This window comes from Neofelis nebulosa, chromosome 2, assembly GCF_028018385.1.
Source record: "Neofelis nebulosa isolate mNeoNeb1 chromosome 2, mNeoNeb1.pri, whole genome shotgun sequence".
Taxonomy (NCBI): Eukaryota; Metazoa; Chordata; class Mammalia; order Carnivora; family Felidae; genus Neofelis; species Neofelis nebulosa.
This window is the reverse complement of record NC_080783.1, coordinates 55,526,329-55,548,423: the sequence shown is the minus strand read 5'-3', so window position 1 is coordinate 55,548,423 and position 22,095 is coordinate 55,526,329. Positions and strand designations below refer to the sequence as shown.

General features: G+C 41.0%; 1 protein-coding gene across 16 annotated transcripts in view; it reads left to right on the top strand.

Annotated features, from left to right (window-relative positions):
* OSBPL6 (oxysterol binding protein like 6) overlaps nt 1-22,095 on the top strand; it is a 218,002-nt gene that overhangs the window by 153,386 nt on the left and 42,521 nt on the right. For 10 of the 16 annotated variants that reach the window (XM_058712846.1, XM_058712870.1, XM_058712861.1 and 7 more), the window contains 6 exons: nt 1,061-1,174; nt 1,291-1,461; nt 4,521-4,653; nt 11,958-12,061; nt 12,637-12,729; nt 17,720-17,794. In XM_058712846.1, coding sequence (XP_058568829.1) covers nt 1,061-1,174; nt 1,291-1,461; nt 4,521-4,653; nt 11,958-12,061; nt 12,637-12,729; nt 17,720-17,794 — 690 coding nt within the window. The remainder of the gene's footprint in view (nt 1-1,060; nt 1,175-1,290; nt 1,462-4,520; nt 4,654-11,957; nt 12,062-12,636; nt 12,730-17,719; nt 17,795-22,095) is intronic. The other 6 variants (XM_058712894.1, XM_058712880.1, XM_058712936.1 and 3 more) reach the window with 3 other exon arrangements.

Genomic DNA, 22,095 nt, shown 5'->3' with positions numbered 1-22,095 from the left:
TGAAGATTTAATTTAACAATTGTGATGTGTGTTTTTCAAAACAGAAGGTTACACCTAAAAGTGATACACTAATAAAAATCACCCCTTCTGTCTTGGAGAGAAAACCCAAATAGACTTTTTTTTTTCTTATGCATCTCTCAATGAACTATGCTATATGTGCTTTTTTTTGAGATTTAAAGCAACCTTTGTTCTTGTCTATATCCTTTTAAAACCTATCTTATGAACTTCATTTGTGTTTCATGCATCCTTTTATCTTGGGAATCCCAACTCAGTAAAATTATTACAAATTATTTTTCTTTAAAAAAGAAGTAGTTGTTTGCATGTAAAACAGGAAAATGCCATCCTTCTTATCATTGTGGTGTAGGGGAAATAACAGAGGGCTCAGATTTCAGTTTTGTCCCCGTCTCTTTCACTGAATCAGCTGTGTGTCCTTGATCAGACAAAGGCAGCCAAGAGGGAGCCCTGGCTGCTCTGTGCTCTCAGTCTCAGCTGCCTGGTTCTGCCTCAGCAGCTGTCTTCTAGTTGATTACTTGGGGATGTTCTGAGTTGTGGGTCAAAGATTGACCATGGTTATTTTAGGAACCACTAAGCCTATCTTTTTTGGGATATAAGCTTTGCAATCTAGAATTATGAAGATTAGCATTATACGTTGTGCTAGAGACAGGACTAAGAAATGAATAGTCTTAGGTGCCTGGCTGGCTCAATTCGAAGGGCATGCAACTCTTGATCTCAGGTCATGAGTTCAAACCCTCGCTGGGTGTAGAGATTACTAAAAACAAATAAACTAAAAAAAAAAAAAAAAAAGAAAGAAAGAGAAAAGAAAAGAAAAAGAAATGAATAGTCTTGTTTATTGAAATTGGTGTGCAGAAGTCACAGAAACTTCACCTGTCCTCAGATTAAGGACCTTAACCTCAGAACCTTAACCATTTTTCTTTGTGTAAAGAAGGTGTGGTATTCCCTTTCCCAAAGATAAATTAAAGATTACATTAAGCTCATTTCAGTACAGAAACACATCAAATCATATATCCTTCTAGCCTATTTACTAGTCTTCTGACTTCAGATTCAAAAGGGGAAGGTCCATGGAAGCATTGATGTTGGACTCTCGGTCATGTCAATTAAAAAGAAAGCTCGGAGAATAGACCTTGACACAGAAGAGCATATCTACCATTTGAAGGTAAAGTCACTTCTCAATAGTTTTTCTGCCTTTATCAGGGGAATTCACTTGCCTGTGCCAGTGGTAAACAGGAGATTGGTTTCACCATTACCATCTCCTCTTGTTCATTGTTTTAGGTGAAATCCCAGGACTGGTTTGATGCATGGGTCTCCAAATTGCGCCATCATCGATTGTATCGGCAGAATGAAATTGTCAGATCACCAAGAGATGCTAGTTTTCACATATTTCCTTCAACCTCCACAGCTGAATCCTCACCAGCTGCTAATGTTTCTGTTGTGGATGGAAAGGTACGACTCTGTTATATAAAAATCAGCCCAGAAATTGCTTGGAAAATTATGTAGGCACATAACTGAGTGTCATTTGACAAACCAGGAAGAGAAGATTTATTTTGTAAACTAACCCTCAAGACAACAGTGACATTTGGCATCAGAGTTAATCACAAGTATAGGTTAGGTAGAATGTGGATCACCAAGAGAATTAGTAGTTACTTTTCCTTTCTATGAATGGACCACATCCTAATTTTATATGGCTTTGTAGGGATATTAGGAAGTAGAGTGAACATTTAGCTAATCAGCCCCTAGAAATTGATATTTTCCTGGCTGGTAATAAGAAGACCACAAAGTTTTGAAAGTGAAATTTGCTTCTCTACCTTGAATATATTACATGTGTAATATATTGCACACATGACTCAGAGAGATACCATTGAATTTGCCCATGAAGTTAAGGTAAGTTGGCTAAAGAATGTGACCATAATATATATAGTAGACTATTTGAGTGATTAAGCATTGTGTTAAGCATTTGACACTCATCTCTAGTTTTTAATATAGACTAAACTCAGAGACAGTAAAAAATTTTTTCAAAGAAATGACATAACCATTAAACAGCTGAGCCAGAATCCAAATCCTCATCTCTGTGTTTCCAAAGTCAGTGCCCTTTCCACTGTACTAAGTACCAGATTAAGGCAGGCTGAAGTTGTTCTTTGGCCTGTATTAAGAGTTCATATTTTTCATGTGGCTGAAAAGCTAGAGGTGTTGCCTGTTAAAAACTGAAGTGAGGACAAGAGACAGGGAGACGGTTGTTTCTGCCTTTGATTCAGTAATTAAGTTTTCTGAACCATAGCCACATTGCAGTGCCCAGGGGTGTTCCAGCTTCCCACTTGGCACCTGATATTGAGAACACAGACATCTGTGAATGAATAACTGGCTGCCATAAAGATTTGGGTTTAAGAACCTTTCAGTGAAGATTCTGCTTTTCTCTGCTTTCTTATTTAGGGATGTATGTAATATATATCCAAGTGTCCTTAGCAAAACGTTGAAAAACCTCATGGAATCTGCGAGATTACTCAAATCAGATTACATGAAATACTGCTGTATTCACTATTTACTATTTTTTTTAAATGTTTTTTATTTATTTTTGAGAGAAAAAGGCAGTGCTCACATGCGTGCCCATGAGTATGAGAGGGGGAGGGGCAGAGAGAGGTGGGGACAGAGGTATCTGAAGTGGGCTCTGTGCTCACAGCAGAGAGCCCAATGCGGGGCTCAGACTCACAAACCATGAGATCATGACCTGAGCTGAAGTCGGATGCTCAACAGACCGACTAAGCCACCTAGGCACCCTCATTATTTACTATTTCAATGGGAGTCACTTAAGTGATTTTTGTTAAATCCCATTAATTATGTTTCACAAGGCTCTTAAACCTTATTTCATTCTGGTGGTAGCCTTGCCAAGAATTGTTTAACCAACATCTTCCTCCGAGGACCAAGGTATTGGGTTAACCCTCATACTATCCAGTTCTGAAGTGAAAAAGAAGGAGGTCAGAGGGTAGGAAGTAGTGCACTTACTGGATGACCCAACACACAATGACTAAGACTAATGACTCAGGTTTTCCAGGCCCCCTGAGTTCTCACCACAGAATAGAATGAATCCCAGAGTTAGTCCAAACTAAACAAGAATTATATCCCAGATGGATATTTAAAAATTTTTTTAACGTTTATTTATTTCTGAGACAGAGACAGAGCACGAGTAGGGGGAGGGGCAGAGAGAGAGAGAGGGAGACACAGAATCCGAAGCAGGCTCCAGGCTCTGAGCTGTCAGCACAGAGCCCGACGCGGGGCTCGAACTCACAAACCGTGAGATCATGACCTGAGCCGAAGTCGGTCGCTCAATCGACTGAGCCACCCAGGCGCCCCCAGATGGATATTTTAAAAATATGAACATTTAATCCTTTAAGATGCTTCTGCCTGCATCTTTGGCATAGACTATTGATAAAAGATGTAGTATTTTCATCCCTGTGTTAGTTATTAAATAACTTGGGTGATACCCGAGAATGGAGAACTGAAGCCAGTTCTTCTCCACTGTTTGCCTTGGTATAAGAAGCTCTTTAGCTCTGGTTTTCATAGAAGATCTATTGCTGTAGTTACGAATGACACACCTCTAAGATTGAACTTGGTGAAAGATCTCCGTGACACTTAGCAGAACGCAATAAAGAGTGAAGAGAGTTTTTTGTCACTTGGCTTGCATTCTAAGTGTCAAATTATGAGAGTCCTGAACGTTAATTGGTATGTGGCCCCGTGTGGGTAATAAATAAGTCTGGGTTTGCTAAATATGTGCATCTTTTGCTTCATGATGATTTAGGACAGACACAATCAATTGTAATTGAATATGAAAGTCAGATATGGAGTTTTGACATTGTTTCAGCTTTTTCAAAAGTAAGTTCCTGCTTTTTCAACTAAGTGTTCACTGAACTCACTGCGTTATCTCCTTACTATACTTCCTGCAACTTCATTTCACATAAAATCCCTTTACGGGAAAGTCTATCAGCTGTAGATAATGATAATTTGCCAATGCTGACTTTTTGTATATTACAGTTTTTAATATGCATTCAAAGCAGTGCGCAGCTGCTGGATGGTGGATAATGCATTTAGGAATCACATGTGGCTGATGAGGCCTTCAGCTGATCTTAAGGAAGTAAGAGCTTCTGGAAAGGAAAGGCCTTCACTGATGCATTAGAAGTCCTGTAATAAGGACCCCACGCCCAATACAACTTGCTGAGCAAATTAAATTGTTTGGGAATTTGAGCTGGCAGACCTTTAAAATGTGAGATATAACATACATCAGTGTTTTCCCCTCCTCGTATGGTGGAGATAGTGGCTTAATGAGTGTTATCACTTATGAATTTTGGCTTCACTGAGCGTGTACACATTTAGCCCCGAGGCTTCCTCCCTATTTCGAGGGTGCCCTTTCTTCTCTTTTTTGATGTCACTTTGAGGATATCTCAAAAATATTGTTTAAATCACTTAAATATACTGTTTCTGCTTAACCATCCATTTCCTCTTGTTCATTGTAGGTGCAAGCAAACAGCTTTCCATGGCAGTCCCCTTTACCGTGCAGCAACAGCCTCCCCGCTACCTGCACGACCGGCCAGAGCAAGGTGGCAGCCTGGTTACAGGACTCGGAAGAAATGGACAGGTGTGCAGAAGGTTAGTTCTTGCCCAGGGCAGGCTCTCAGGATAAGCCACGAGAACAGAAACGAAAGAGGTGAACTTGAACTGTGGATGCTGCTCCCTTCCCCCTCCAGCCTCCTTGTTTGCCTCCACCTTTCTAGTTCTTATTTTTCTGCACCAGATCCTTCCCCTTCCCGTGACTCCATCTTCCTACCACCCCGTTCATTCTCCTGCACCCTCACAACTACTGAATCTGGTCTCCCCGTTCCCCTGCCTTTCACCCCTTTCCGCTGTGGCCTTGTCACCTCCTTCCTCACCACCAGTCCCCGTCTTTCTTCATTAGCCTCCTACCTGCCCCACCCCACACCCTGGGGGCAATCTCACAGCCCAGTACAGCCCCCAGGGTACCTCCACCCTTGTTCTCGACTGCTGCCAGGTCACTTGTACAGCTTCCTTTGCTGCTTCAACTTGTCCTAGAGCAGGTGTATGTCTCCTGACAACCCGCAATAAGTAGCAAAATTATATGGCATTTCCTAGCCACACTTAACCTGTTTTGGTGTTCCACTGTGGGACAGTTATTAACCATTCTGAACATATACACAATTCCCTCACTCTGCCATTGTGGAGCCTCTTAATCTCCAGAAACTTTTCTATTCCCTCGTAATAAGCCTGACTGAGCATTTTGGCCCAAACTGCCACAGACCATTTCCATTCTATGAGATAGTTTTCATTTGACCTAAACTGAGAAAACAAGGATAACATGGCAAGGATTTTATAAAGCTAAATTGATTTAATTTTTAAAAATTATTTTGTGATGATATTGGGCCGAACTTATTTATATTAAATTATTTTCTCTTACAGAATTATGGTGAAAGTAGATGTTGGATTATTTTCTTATGTCCTCATTTAGAAAAACTGAAGTTTGGCAATTCATGTTGATCCCAACCCCCAAAAGTATATATATATTTTTTTGTTCTATGTGTGTGTGAACTCAAAGTCTACAGCATTTTGATTAGCCCTGGAAACATCCCATACTCAATCTTTATGTGAAAATATGATTTTACACAGGATGTTATATTCATAAAGTATGTCCAACTGACATTCCATTCAAAGGCTTGTACTTAAATGTAATCACAAAACACACAGATATTCATCTGAGTATATGGTCTTCAGGTTGGGGAAAGAAGCCAAACCTCACTGTCTTAAAACACTGTAGTGTCACCTCAGCAGTGGTTCTAGATGTTTCCACCTGTCTACTAACTTTGCAGTTTTGTAAACATGCGTGGTATTTAACCTGGCTGCCTCCTTTGCCGACAAGATTGACGCCATCCACTGGGGCAAAATCCATTCATCTGACCAAAGTGAAGAGACATTGGCTTTGATGCCAGGAAAGCCCCTGGCTGGTGGGGCAAGAGGGATGCGTTTGTCTCTCTCTGTGCTCTAGAATACTCATGGCCCTTCCCTGTGCCTCGTCTCCTGTCTTGGGGTGCTCCTGCTTCTTCCCACCCTGACTACTCTACCTGTGTCTTCTATCCTGCCTCTCTGTTTCCTTCAGGATTTAGTGCAATAATTACCCCTTCTCTGGGAGACAGCCTTATCTTCCATTCACTTCTACTCTCTGTCCATAGACTCCAGCTTCTCTCCGTAATTTGATGTTTGCCCCTTTTGCTCAACGAAAAAGGCATTCTTAGTAGCAAGAGGTCATCTGATCTCCACTCTGTTCTCAGACCTCATCTCTGACCTGCCCTGTAGGACCTCCTCTGTGAGAACTTCTCCCTGAGACCCCATGAAGTTTTCCTTTTTCTCCAACTGCTCCTTCTCCGTTTCCCTGGATTCTTGTCTGGTCAGCATCAGTTGTGGGGATCGATCAAGGTTCAGTCTTCTGCCTTCGGCATCTGTAATAGTAACTGGTTGACTGGGAGCTCGTTAATGGGCCAGACACTGAACTGGGCACTTTACATACATGGTTTATGTGAATCTTCACAGTAGTACCAGGCATGAGTTATGAACCATGTGTTTATAGATAGGGAAACCGATGCTTCGAGAGGTCAAATATCTAGCCCGTGTTACACAGCAAATACTTGGGGAGAGCTGGAGGGCTAGGGCAGGCCAACTGGATTCTAACGACTACGCTCTGCACTTCGGAGGTGACAGGCACGCACATAGTTTCAGCTGGAATCTCTATTTTGATGAGATAGTGGTGATGGTGATGATGAGGGGGGTCGGTGGCAGTGATAATAGCAGCAGCTAACAGGTATCAGGCTCTTCCTGTGTGACAGGCACTGTCCTAGCTGTTTTGTATGCATCAACTCATTTGATCCTCTCAGAGCCGTTTTACAGATGAGAAAACCTAGATTCAGGGGAATCAACTCACTCCGACCAAGTTCACACAGCTAGCGACGGTGGAATTGGGGTTCAAGCGTGGTGGTCTGACTCCAGAGCACATGCACCATAACCCTCTCAAAAAGACTGAAAACTGTATAAATCTCAGCTCCTCATCCAGCCTGTTTCGTTCCTGCCGCCTCTCCCCGCCATTGGCTCCGTCTGTGTGTACTCTCTGTCATGCCCCTCCTCGGCCTGTCTGAAACCAGCCTCTGTCTTCTCCTGGCAACAGCCCCAGCTGCTGGGCTCCCCTGTTTTTGTCAGTGCTGCTGTCATAACCACCTCTGAGACCCGAGAGGTTTTTTGACCCTCCCACTCTGCTCATCTAGCCCAAACTCAGTTCTGTTATTTCTTTGAAAACACCCACCCTTCCCCCTGCCCTCATCTGCCCTTCCTCTCAAATTGCTTCCCTCCTCAGACCCACCGTTCACCTAGTCTCTGGCCGGTCAGCAGCCTTCTGGCTGACGTTGTCGTCCTCAGTCTCCAGCTCTGCTGTTCACCTCTCATAGGCTTTTGGGAAATTGCTGTTATTGAACGTGTTAGCAACTCTGGACCGGCATTTCCATGTTTTTTAATGTTTATTATTTATTTTTGAGAGTGAGAGAGAGAGACAGAGTGAAAGCGTGGGAGGGGCAGAGAGAGAGGGATACAGAATCCGAAGCAGGCTCCAGACTCTGAGCTGTCAGCACAGAGCCCGACAAGGGGCTCGAACCCACAAACCATGAGATCATGACCTGAGCCGAAGTCAGACGCTTAACCTACTGAGCCGCCCAGGCCCCAGGCCGGCATTGAGCAAGCCATTGCACTCAGCCATGAGACATAAATATTACTAATCCCCACTTTGCAGAAGAGGAAAGTGAAATGTGTACAAGTTAAGGAATTTGCTCAAGATCACACAGCTGCCCTGGTGAAGATGTTTGACTAACCCTGAAGCCAGTTCTTTGCTCATGACATACTTCTCCCTTCAAGACTGACATATCTTTAAATAGCTTTTATGCAAAAAATTCCCTTCAAGTGTTTCTCCATGGGCTCTGCAGCCCAAACTACTTAGCCCAGCATTTAACATCTACCCTTCAGGAGTGCCTGGGTGACTCAAATGGTTGAACATCTGACTCTTGATCTCAGCTCAGGTCTTGATCTCAAGGTCTTGAGTTCAAGCCCCATCTTGGGCTCTGCACTGGGCATGAAGCCTACTTAAAATAATAATAATAATAATAATAATAATAACAACAACAACAACAACAACAACAACAACAACAACAACAGCATCCACCTTTCAGCTTTCAGTCCCTACCTACCCTTTCTACTTTGCTTTCCTTTGGCCCAACTGAACGCACTTGCTATTTCCTGAACGCACTTGCATGTTCCCTCCTCCGTGCTTTGGTGCGCATTGTTCTTTCCCACCTGCAGGGCCATTTCTGCCCTTCTCCACCTTTCTCTTTTGCTGAATCCTTTCCATCAATCCTCCAGACCCAGAAAAGATCCCAGTCTCTCTTTTAAGTGTGCTCTGACGATATCAAACCATGATAACTCTCTATTTTCTAAATTCCCACAACACTTTTATTTTTAGTCTCTCCTAATCACTTCATAGAGTCCCCAGTATTGAGGTTTATATTTCAAAAATTCATCATGTAACATCTTGAACCCATAATATATCTGATTTATAGTGCTAATACTCAAAGTGGTGAACCGTTCATAGATCTGAACTTACATCAGTCCAGATCTCAATTACGGAAGGGAATTGTTTGGCTCTTGGAAAGCATTTTTCCCCCATGGAAACGAAATGTTAAATTAGTATTCTGTATGCCAGTGTTGAAGATGGATACTTAATAGTTTAACATACAAATTGTTTGCAATTTTTTTTTTTTTAACCAGAATGTAAATTCCATGAATCTTACTTGATTGCTATATTCCCTATACTTAGAACTGTACTGGGTACCCAGTGTCTTCCATCAGTGGTATCTAAATGAAATAATAGTTGATAATTTTGGACATACCGTAATTTATTTAACCATTCCACAGTTGGACGACTTGTTTCTTTTTGGAGCAAGGTAGAACATGATGGGAAAATAAGTACATTGCTAGATATTTAAGTTTTTAACTGTTCACTATCATGAACTATCTCAGCAGTTATTTTCTCAGCATAATTTTCCTTTTCCCCATTGCTAAAATTAGATTTAATCTTAGTTAAAGAAATTTTAGAGATTTCTTTTTTTAAAGATACCTCTGTTGCCTTTGGCAAATCTTTATAATCCTTATGTACATCCAGACTTAGGCAAGCAGTGAAATCCTGCCAAGGAGTTCATCTCTCCCATATTTCGAGCGATAGAAGTGGTGAGGACAGGTGCAGCTTGCTCCAAGTTAAGGCCATGCGGCATGATTAAACACAGTGTGATCAGTACTTTTCTGGGTTTCATAGCGTTTTCCCATCTACCATCTCAGTGGCTACTCTAAAGCAGGAAGGTAAGAGGCGGGTATATTACTGCCACCACTTGGCAGGTGAAGAGACTGCAACCCGGAGATGTCGCCTGAAGCTTAGTTTTAGGTTTCTTGCCTTGAATCACTTTCATTCACAAAGATCTCTTTCCATTCTGTTAGAAAAAGAGTGGATATTATTTTGATGGTTTGAAGCCCCGTTTCCAGATTCCTGTGCTACCTCCATACACCGTTTGTGTATAATAATCACACTTAGTAAGAAGCATGGATGTCATATTCACTAGATGGAAGGCTCAATGCATGGATAATGTGAAAAAATGTCCCTGCTAGCATGGTGCTTATGATACAGTTTTGTTCTTTAAAATACAAATTAGGGGTGCCTGGGTGGTTCAGTCAGTTAAGGGTCTGACTCTTGATTTCGATTCAGATCACGATCTCACAATTCGTGGGCTTGAGCCCCATGTCAGGCTCTGCACTGATGGTGCAGAGCCTGCTTGGGATTCTCTTTCTCCCTTTCTCTGCCCCTCCCTTGCTTGTGCTGTCTCTCTCCCAAAATAAATAAATGAACATTAAAAAACATATAAATAAAATGCAGATTAAAATGTAGGCCCTTTCTAGCCCATCTCCCTTCTCCTCTTCCCTCTAACCCTCCTTCCTTATTTGCACTACTTTCTTCCCTCTTTCTTTTCCTTTCATGCTCTGTATTTCCTACCCTCCTGAACCAGTGGACCCTTGTTTTCTTCATAGGGAAGAGGATGGGAGCACAAGGGCACGGCCTCCCCTGAAAGTGGTGGCAGGTGCTGTCTTCATCAGTACTCTCCTCCACACACCTCCTCTCTGAAGGAGTTTAAAGGCATTGATGGCCAACGGTTCTCTGAAGAACAACCATTGCCCTTGAGCAGCCCATACTGGGCTCCATGCTCAGGCAGATGCTGTGAAGAAGAGGGTGTGGCCTGGCCCTATTAATTGCTGCTACCCTGCTCTCCATAGAGTGTGCAGTGATTGGGAGTCCTAGAAAGACCCTTGTAGTAGTAGCTCCTCTGGTTTTTGTGTTTTTAACGTTCATTTATTTTTGAGACACAGAGAGACAGATAATGAACAGGGGAGGGTCAGAGAGAGGGAAACACAGAATCTGAAACAGGCTCCAGGCTCTGAGCTGTCAGCACAGAGCCTGACGTGGGGCTCGAACTCACGGACCGCAAGATCACGACCTGAGCCACCCAGGCGCCCCTAGCTCCTCTGTTTTTATATCCAACAAAAAAGTCAAAAATCCCCCAAACACAACTCCCTGTGTTATTTGGCCCAGCTCATCTTGAGCCATATTTAACAGCAATATTTTGCTGCCTGTACTATATCTGTAAAAATGCAGATCCTTGGGGCGCCTGGGTGGCGCAGTCGGTTAAGCGTCCGACTTCAGCCAGGTCACGATCTCGCGCTCTGTGAGTTCGAGCCCCGCGTCAGGCTCTGGGCTGATGGCTCGGAGCCTGGAGCCTGTTTCCGATTCTGTGTCTCCCTCTCTCTCTGCCCCTCCCCCGTTCATGCTCTGTCTCTCTCTGTCCCAAAAAAAAAAAAAAAAAAAATGCAGATCCTTGAGACTTAATGAGAAACAAAGAAAATATAAATGAAATTTCCCACCAAAATTTGACTGACTACATACTCTAACCACTTTATAATATAACAGATTTATAGATGTGTCCTGTTGTGGTCTCTTTATAAACAGTATACGTCCAAAAGTAATCACATAACTACCAGCATGTTCTAAATATTGATAATTGTGTAAGTAATACTAATAACTCAATACTCTTGTACCAAAATTCAATTTTTAAGAGTGATATTTTATTATGCAAATCTTTAAAATTCTCTCTTGTTCAAATATAGCCAAAAATTAAAAATAAAATTAAAAGCCATTTCTTCATTAAACATTCAATAAGCTTCATGCCCAGGTGATTCTCATGCTGCTGGGCCAGGGAACACACTTTGAGAATCTTTGGTTGTGTTTAGTATAACATCCCTCAGAGGTTTTAAAGAAATCATTCATTGCAACATTGTTAGTGATCTAAACCACAGAAAAATACGTCTATCTGACTTTGTATTCCATCTTATTTTCCTGAACTTGACTTTGACTCCATCTAAATTCCAGGTAGCCATCTTGTAAACTATGTTAGGAGCAAGTAGACAGGTTCCTAAGACTAAAACCATACATACAACTGCTGAAGTTCCCTTGAGTGTGCTTCCTATGTAACAAAGGCCACCTGAACAGGAAAGTGAACACACACAATTTCACTGAGATTGTCGTGGCTAGCTGTTAACTCGTAAGTAGGCATTGACTTCATTTAATCCTCAATGCTTTTACGGTTCTAATCTGGAGAAGGGTCTGTTTTGTTTCATTTGCCAGTATCATCATTATATGAACATGGTTCTACCTAATCATACTTGCCATAATTTGGATTGACTGTCTTTTATTGCCATCCCTGCCCCTCCCTGCCCAGTTCTAACATATTTTTATTTCTGATTTTTCTTAGACCTTGCACACTGCCAGTCAAACCTTGTGGAACTTAGCAAACTCCTGCAAAATTTGGAAATACTTCAGAGAACCCAGTCAGCACCTAACTTTACTGACATGCAGGTAAACATTACCAAAAGGACTTTAAGTCATTAACACAGAATTTTTACTGGATTGTTCTATGAATATATAAGGTAACATTTAAAAGGAAATGACTAATACAGTACAAATTAATCTATATTCTGGAGTTATTCTAATATTTTTGAATTCATGGTGTCATTGTGTTAAGATATCTATTTTGACATCTTAATGTATATTTTATATTTAAGTACAAACTCATAGAAGAAATAAATATGTGAATTATTCTTCCATGTTTATGTCACATTAGAAATGATAGCTTTGAAGATACAACTTAGTCTCAGAATTACTGCCATTTTTTTTATGTAGGAAAAAAATGCTAAAGATCTGTAATCCCGTTTTCCTTTTGTATAGCAGACAGATATATTTTATGATCAAGTTCTTATCTCTGCTTTTTATGCCCACTGTGCGTCAGATATGACTTTCTCTCCTGGCTGGTTTGCGTTAGGGTGGCTAACAAGGATTCTTTACTAACATGCTATGCTCTCTTTGTCTATATTTGTATCATCTGTGTGAACTTAATAATACTTTGTTGCTTTTTAACTATTTGTGTAATGTAGGCTAACTGTGTAGATATTTCAAAGAAAGACAAGCGGGTCACAAGACGATGGAGAACAAAAAGTGTCAGCAAAGATACAAAAATACAACTGCAGGTACAGACTTTTCCTTCATTCATATTTTTATATGATTTTAAGATGTTAGTCTTTATATATCAATTCATGGAAGTTAAGAAGTTTAAAGCAGCTGAAATGCTTTAAAGCCAGGGCTTTACAGACTGAGTTATACTATCCAAAATAGTGAGAAATCTATTCATCTTACGCTGGAATAAGTAAAAATAATTTAAAAGAAAGGTTAAAATGATTTAATAGGACTACAAAATGCCATTTTCCTTCTCACTTATGGCCTTTGAATCATTAAAATGTAATTTAACAAAAAATTACCTTAAAAATCTATGCTAAAAATCCAGTGTGTTGTAATGAGCACTCATTTATATACACTTGATCTTAAAAGAGGCTTTTATGTATTAGCTTTATCCAAAATTTTATGTATCAATAAAAAAGGATGAGGTCTGCAAAAGATTGGAAGTCAACAAACTCAGGCTCTAGTGTAATCACTGTGATTTCCTGGCAGTATAATCTCGTGCATTTCTATTAAATTTTCTAGGTTTCCATTTGCTCCCGGGTAAAGTGATGGAGTTAACTTAATTATCTCTGAATTCCTTTTAAACTCTAAAATTCTATGATTTGTCAAACAGAGGTTATTATTTGACGACCAACAATCACTTTTAAAATCTGAATCATGAAAGTCTTAATGACTCATGATAAATTTACTTGAAATTTATTGTAAATAAGTTATTTATTTGAATGAGTAGTTTAAAATTTTTCAAGTAAGAACATCTTATGTTATTGCATTGAAGTGATATGAAATATGGTAAATGCCTAAAACCTCTTGTGTCATAATCATATTATTTTCAGATCTTTAAACCAGAATGTTTACTATTCTGATCCTAGCTATATATTATCTAAAAAACTCTTGCCCAACAATCAAAATGAGACTTAGGATTTTGCTTTTCTTTTTATTACACCATAAATCAATTTCTGGTGTATTCTAAATATTCTAATAAAAGGTAAAAGGAACTGCTTTCCAGAAATCTTCAGTGTCTTCTGAGTGAATAATAATTCTTTAATTCTGACCATATTGATATTCTTTGTGTTGTGTGTAAGTAACAAACTCTTTGGTGCTTTGCTTGCTAATGTGATATATTTGAAAATAAATTTTCACAAGCACTAAAGATTCATGGTTTTTTTAGTTAGACTGTCCACATTCTATGAACACAATTTATTGTGTTCCTTTATTCAGTATGTTTTTGTGTGTTTTCTATTCAGAACGTTAATACTGTAGAAGACATATGTGCCAGATGACTTCACCAAAACTTTACCTCAAATTGCTTTTGGCAGTTTCATTTGCTTTGAGTACATGATTGTCTAGTTTTGTGGGGCTTTTTAAAACATGTTATCTATGGTTCTCATAGCCAAGAAAGAAAGAACCATTATAAAAATAATTGAAGAAGGCCACATCATATGAACGTATACATTTGTAGACAGATATTGTTTCGATCTCGTTTTTATGAGGTATGCCATTGAACACATTGCTGTTCACAGCCGTTGCCTTGAAGAGGCTGGCTGGTCCTCAGAGAGTCTGAGCGGGATGCCCGTGGCTGCCCTGCCGTGGGCGTGAGGCTCACCGTGGTCCCTATGTCTCTCGGTTTTTCCTGGAGGAAACAGAATGCAACTCTGAATAGCCCTTCTAGTCACAGGCTGTGCTTTTCTGTATGAGGAGAGTTTATGAAGATTTTTTTGAGTCATTGGAAGTAATTGGTCAAAAAGCAGGAAAATATTCTTCATTCGTACTTCTGCCACATATTGGGGTAGTTTGCTTTTAAATGTTTATTTATGCTTTGTTTTTGTTCTGCCAAAGAGTAACAAAATGGCCCTTGTGATTCCAGTTCAATTATTTTTGAGGGAAACTGAAACCACTTCATCCCCACACTCAAAGAAAACGTTAAACTTTCAAAAGTAGAAGATTCCGTTCTGACTCCAAGTGGAAATCACTAGGCCTGGAGGTGGCAGTGAGCTATTTCTTACTCTCAGAGAAACCCTGCGCTCAGTTAGATTGCTAAAACAAAAGGTATTGTAGAGTGAATGCTGCAGAATTTGGGACTGTCCCTGCACCTATGCTGCTTACCCAAACCAGCAGGCCTTCTAGCAGCCCTTAGGATGCTCATTATTTTTTTTAATTTTTTTTCACATTTATTTATTTTTGAGAGACAGAGAGAGGCAGAGCATGAGCAGCGGAGGGGGAGAGAGAGAGAGAGAGAGAGAGAGAGAGAGAGAGAGAGAGAGATACAGAATCCGAAGCAGGCTCCAGGCTCTGAGCTGTTTGTTACCACAGAGCCTGACGCGGGGCTCAAACCCAAGAACTGCGAGACCGTGACCTGAGCCAAAGTCGGATGCTCAACCAACTGAGCCACCCAGGCGCCCCTGGGTGCTCATTCTTTATTAACAGGAAGTTACTTGGAGTTTCTCCAACATACACACTTGGCTAGGAAACCATAAAATTAGCCGGGGATGCCTATGACCAATGTAAATGTCTTTACTCGTCATTGTTTTACTTACAGAAAGACATAGCATTTATCTTTATTTAGTGGATGAAACATACCTACCACCTTCTCCCACCCTAGTACACAGGTCATTCCCTCCTTGATCACAGGAGCCGAGGGCAAGTGTTTATTTTGAGCCCACCGTCATCTCCCTTCTTGAACCACTTTCTCTGTGTCATGGTGGCAGCCAATGTGAGAGGCTTTGTAGGGAGTGGCTCGTTTTTCAACCCCTCTGTTGTTTGTAACTTGTGGTACACCAGCCCTTTGTGGAGGAACCTCAACAGCCTGGTGGTGGTAATGGTGCTTGTTGTCACTGCTGCTGTTGTTATTAGTACTGTCGCACTCACCTTTGTATTCAGCATTCTGCAGTAGTTGTTGTTTTGAAATGATTTTAAGATAGGTCATTTAGAAAACTGACCTCAGGAAAGTAGCAGTGAAGAACGTGTTACACTGTATGTTCGGGATCTTATTCTTCACATAGGTTAGGTTGTGCTATTGATTTGAATATGAAGGTTAAATGTTGGATCTGTATGGCCGTATTTCTACTAGAAGCTGTTGAGAAGCTAGCCTCAGAAATCCTTCATGTGATTCATCGAAGGCATTTTTTCTGGAAGGCTCTGTGGAGATTACCTTTTAGAAAAAGGACTTCTCCCAAACTTCAGGTTTCGGGTTCTAATAAAAATCTCATTATAACCATCACACTGTAACAGTTTGGCTGTTTTCAATGAGGTAGAGGAGGGCGAGAAGGGACTGGTTTGTGAAGGGTTGCCACAAACCCGAGAGCTGCTGGGTTTCCTGCATGACTAATTGCACAAATTAATACCAGATCCCTAGTTGTTGGAGAGAATGAGAACTAGCAGGAAGCATGGAGAGTAGCAGACAAAGGATCTGTTGTCATTCATGTGTAGCTGTCCTAGATCTCACAGGTGCTCAAATTATACTGAAGGGTAAAAATGAGTTCTTCCTCCTTTTACTTACTACATGAAAGATGAAGGGGTTCTGTATAGAAACCTTTTTGTGGAAAGCACATTATACAGGCATATGTGTATCCAATAAACATACACGTAATGCATGCAGAAGATTTATGAACGTGGAAGAGAAATGGGAATGTCACGTGGAAACTTCGAAGAGGATTAGAGAGATAAAAATTTAAAATATTTTTCTGTTGTTCCAAAAAGGCTTAAGCAGTCATACTGCTTTTCCTTAATCTGCACTGTTAGGTGGTATTAAGTCCCGCTCGGGTCACTGGAATTGAAATTACCACTCACAATCACGAAGAGTGACGGTCTGTCAGATGGATGCAGACTTGAGTGGTTAGAAGGAAATATCATTCTCCCATAATCCTGGCCACCAAAAAGAGACAGAAAAGAAAGCTCCCGTATTCTTCTACTAGTTCATGCATAGTATTCTATGCTAGAAGAATACTAGTATTCTTCTACTAGTTCACTAAATGAAACCCACGCTTTCAGGTTTCCATAGTTGATTTTTGTAAGCACTGTGCCAACACACTGAGGACGTGGAGTGTTGTTGTGTTATGTTGTGTTGTTTGTTTGTTTTTTCTCTATGCTGTGGGGACTGGCTTCCTCCTTGAAAAATTCTCCAACCTGAAAATCCCAACACCATTCCTAATGTTGAATCCCAGTGAGCTTTCTAGTAGGGGAATAAATGGGAAGCTGAAGATTCCTGGTACCCTTGCTTGTGTACTTTTCCTCCCAGCAAGGAACAAAAAAAAATTCTGCCTGGCTGACAGGAGACTCCCATTACAACTTGTTGGTTTTGGCCTTTGCACATTATTTATTTAATCATTTTTCCTGAACTTAGGTTCATCTTTGCTTCCATTGATTGGAAATGCCGTTGGTTTCACACAACGGGACGTTGCATGGGTAAAACAATATGCTCATTGATTTTACCTTAAAATCACAAGCTGTTCATCACTTCATAATTTCCCATATCCCTTTGGGGTGGGGTTATATTCAGCAACTAGACTTAAACGTTTAGGGGTTCTGCAATGAAAACAACGAACTTTGGGGAGCCTGGGTGGCTCAGTCGGTTGAGCGTCCAACTTCGGCTCAGGTCATGATCTCGTGGTTTGTGAGTTCGAGCCCCACGTCAGGCTCTAGCTTGGTGCCTGGAGCCTGCTTCAGATTCTGTCTCCCTCTCTCTCTCTGCCCCTCCTCCACTTGCGCTCTCTCTCTCTCTGTCTCTCAAAAATGAATAAATGTAAAAAAAAGCCAAAAAACTTTTCTCACAGCATTATGAATGCCCCTTCGAGCACTTGTCAGGGCTACGATTTAGGACAAGTCAACTCCACTTAAAAACTCTCCCTTTCCCTTGTCCGATTATCTCTCACCCTCCTGTATCCTGTCCTCTCCTCCCCCGCCACCGTCCGCCACTGTGTCTTCCCCTCCCCACTCCCCGTGTCCTCCTCCCCCCCCCCCCCCCCCGCGGCCTCTCCTCCCTCCTCTTCTCTCATTCACTGTCAGGAAGGGCCATCTGCGAAGGGCCAGTTCAGCACCACTCGGCGCCGGCAGAGGCTAGCAGCAGCAGTGGCTACAACAGTGAGTGGATTTCAATCTCAAGTGGACATTTAATAAGAATGAGAAACTGTCCAAGCGTCACCTTCCCTGTCCCAGTGGTGCCCCTTCTGTGTAGCGGCATCAACTGTAACCCACTCCCGTGCTGGCCTAGCTTTTGCATGCTCTCTGGCTGTCTCTGCATGGCAGGTGTCACACATGGGTATTCGTGTTTGCGATGGAAAACTACTCCCTGATCCAGTTCTTCAACTGTCCGTGTAAGAAACCATGTAAATTCAAGGTTGCAAAACTGAGTAACCTGTTACTGATACGGAATTTCCTAAAATGATATTGTTATCTATCTATGTATTTATTTATGTTTTTTATTTATTTTTTATTTCTTGGTCATACTGATATCAGAACCCCTGCTAACTGATTTCTGTTTTTCTAAGAAAAGTCATGTTACTACAGACATAAATTGTGCTTTTTTTTGTAGCATTGTGACTATTTGAAAAGGATGTGAGAATAAAGAAAAGAGAGGGTAAGAAAAGGTGAATTTTGATGTCATTTCTAAATGGCTACCCAAATTACACCTAGCGAGGGAAAATTGTTTTCTGGAAAGATTATTGAGCTGAAAATCAGAAAATACAGTGTGGAAAGGAGAAAACTACAAAGTTAAATAGTGCTTAATATACATATATAGAGACAGGTTGGTTTGTTTTGGTTTTAAGAGAAAATACGATGGGTATTAGGAGGATAGAGTAAGTATTGAAACAGATAAGGCAAATAACCAAAATTTTAAATTGAGTAGAAGCTGTTTAGAATAGTGAATGGTGCATTCTGAATAGAAAATAGACTATGTAAATACAAGAACCCTTTGCTGGATAAAAGCATATCATAATATTTGCTTACTCCTGACATCCTGTCAACTTTTTAAAATACAGAATACTGAGTTCATAGCAATCATGGATGTTAGGTTTTTCTGGCTATTAGGTAATATTTTCTGAATTAACAATAGTCTTGCCCTTGCTGATGGTGGAATATACTTGAAGGCTAGAATTGCTGAAAAACATGAAAAGGTTTTGGTTGCATTGTAAGAGACTGGATACTCATGCAAGGATTGTTGGTTTTCTATTTTTGATTAATAACTGACTCCTGCCTTATATCTGGGTGCTTAGCTGGATCTTTTGAGAGATAGAATTGCTTTTGATTATGAAATGAACCAGTGGCTTGGAGTTTATCAGGGAATTGATTCTTAAACTCAGTATTCTTAAATTCATTGATTCTTAAACTCACTATATATATATATATATATATATATATATATATATATATATATAGTGAGTATAAGAAAACTGGGATTAGAACCTATTTGAATAGAATGGGAAACAGAAAAGAAAAAGCTTTTAAAAGCAGAGAGTATTAACGCCCACCTCTCAGGGTAGCAGTGACCACAGAAGTTAAGAATAACTTCCAATAATTCCAAGCATCAAATGACAAAAGTAATTTGTCATTTAGTAATTATTCAGAAATAAAGGGAGGAAATAGTTACTCTAAACCTTGTAGGATTTATAGCTTTGACTCCATAGCAAAGTATAACACCATCTAGCGGAACCTTCAGCTTGCTCCCTTGGCCCCCTCATTTATATCTCAAGTGATCTGATGCTGGTGACTCTTAGTCAATGTTCCTCTGAATTCCCTGTCTTCCCTCTTCCCAGCACTAACTCATCCTATACATTTTGAGCGTGTCCTATTTTACCTAGAATTCTTCCAAATGACCCCTAGCTACTTACTCTCCCTCAGAGAGAAGGAGACCCATTCAAGTGTGTGGGGCCGCTGAGATTGCTCCCAAAGAAAAGTATACCCAAAGGAGATGTTTCAGAGATGTATTCTTGTTGGTTCCTAACACTGGAACTTGAAATGGTTCACTTATCACATCAGCCAGACCCAACAGAACAGGAGTTTGGGAAAAGAGACACACTGGCCCCTCCCCTCAGAAGAACACCAAGGGCCCCCAATGCGATCAGTTCTCCACCCGAAGCTCCCTGTACGCATGAGGCAGAGGAAGGACAGCAGGACACTTTCCACATTTGCTTCATCAGTTGTATATGCTTAGGATCTTAGACTGTGTCTTCCTTTCCTCAGTCATGTTTACCATTGCTGTCGTTCTGCTATTGGCCATTTCTCTTTTAACTTCTTTACAGACAGGTGTTCAAAGTACCTCCTAACACCCCCATTCCAAACTGCAGTTAGCTGGTACCAGAATGTTCCAGGATTTGGCTTCTTCCCCAGCACAGGATCTCAGGGAAGGCTTGGACTTCTTTCCTGAGCAGGGTGTAAAGTCCGCAGCCAGCACTGAGGATTCTGGGGCACAAACCATGAGACCTGTCAACAGTTCCCATCCCAGCCATCACTGACAGAAGACCTAGCTACCACTTCAGTTTCTGAATCCCATAATACTCAAATTGATGAACACAAAACTGAAGGGGCTGAAGAGGCATTCAGTTAGAGTTAGATTAATACATCTCCATTTGTATTCTCAATTTCACGTCATGAATGCTTCAGTTAAAATGTCCATTCCGTATACTTCTTTTAACAAAAAGAGTACCAATATAAACATTTTCAGCCAGAAGTATATAAAAATTAGGTTCAGTTTCCCAGGGAACTGTCTGATTGCAGTTGGAATGGAGCATTCTGAGTGCTTTTCCCTGGGGGCTATATACAAGATCATTTTTACTGTTTGCTTTTTAGGTGTTTTTGTTTGTTTCATTTTGACTGCTTAAATTACCAATTTAAACTTCCATTATGTTCAAGAAAATAAATGTGTAATGTGTTTTTCTTCTCAGCATCTTATTCCAACTTTTAATAGACAGGACATTATCTCAGGGACAAGTCTGAACCCTCACTAGAATGTCTGGGCCTTTATTGCATTGTGGCCTCCACTGGCCTCCCTGCCTCCCCTCCTATTTCATGCCAGTCCTTGGAGTGTTGAGGGCACCTGGATGCAAACAGAACCCTTTTCCATGATCCTCAATGCGTTTCATTCCCCATCACCAAACACCACCATTTCTTTTTCTTAAGTGCTCTTCTAGATCTTTGTGTCCGGAAACCATCTCCTTAAATCTGAACACTCCCCGGTCTACCCATTTGCTCAAGTCACAGTTTCTCCCCATGACTTCCTGATCTCCACCAGCCTTCCCATGGATTCTCTGTGTCCCTCCCAGAGGGCTATGGGCTTACTGCTCTTTCTGGATTTAGCATCCTCACAGTTAAGGTCAGAAATGCCCTTCATCTATCTTTGAATATTCTTCTACATCCTGTAGAGACATCCCCAAAAGACCTCAGTCATTATCACAGAGTTACCTGCACAGGTTTCTAGCACATTATCCTTGGAACCCAAGGATTCTATTTTCTCAAATGGCTTCTCTGCCACTTTTATGTCTCTTCTCTGGAATAACCAGGAATTCTGATCCTGCCGAGATAAACCAGTGTCCCAACCAGTGTAGCCAAGGTCCCCATGAAGGACAAAGTAGAGCTACTTGGTAATTCCAGGTACCAGATGCTTTGGATATCATATATGAATGTGCTTAGCTTAGCTGAGTTTAGGGAGAAAGCTTCATGCCCACTTCCTTCCCCAGTAAGTTTTGGATATCCTTTGAGATAACAACTCCTTGCCACTGCCATGGCAAAGCTACATGCAAAGGACCCCCTCCAGTCCCAGCTGCCCTCACACAGGGCCACAGACTGCCATTCAGCCTAGGTTTTTTGGTTTGCTCCTTGTCTTCCATCTATCCTCTGTATCCTCAGTACACATGCACATGCTCCTTTTCCTGTCCTCTCCTTCTCCTTTTTTCTGTCTCACGCTCTCCATCTCTCCCTCCCTCCCTCCCTCTCCCCCACTGTCTCTCATTTTCTGTCAAGAACTTTAAAGCTAAATCAGAATGTGAAAAAAAGGAAGTGGCTCTGATATACATATACATCAGACAAGCATATTTCCTGTTAGCTAGGTGTGAACTACCCCTTAATTTGTTTGAAATTCAGCTCTTGGAGGAGTCTAAAGAATGATTCTTGAAGACATCTGAATGAACATCTGTGCAGTAAGAATTAGGGGAGATTACTGGTGATCTGATTTACGGTAGGAATTGGTATTCTCATTTTCTAAGAATGTTTGGCCTATAGCATTTGTAATAGTCAGGTATAACCTTCCAGAAGGAGAGGGAAAGGTGCTTTGCCCCCACGCATCAGAAGGCTAGCCCAGATCCAGCATGAGCAAGAAAGTACCTCTAGCCATTTGGGAAAATCTATAGTAATATGACTTTTTTTACTTAATGTTTTTCAATATTGGC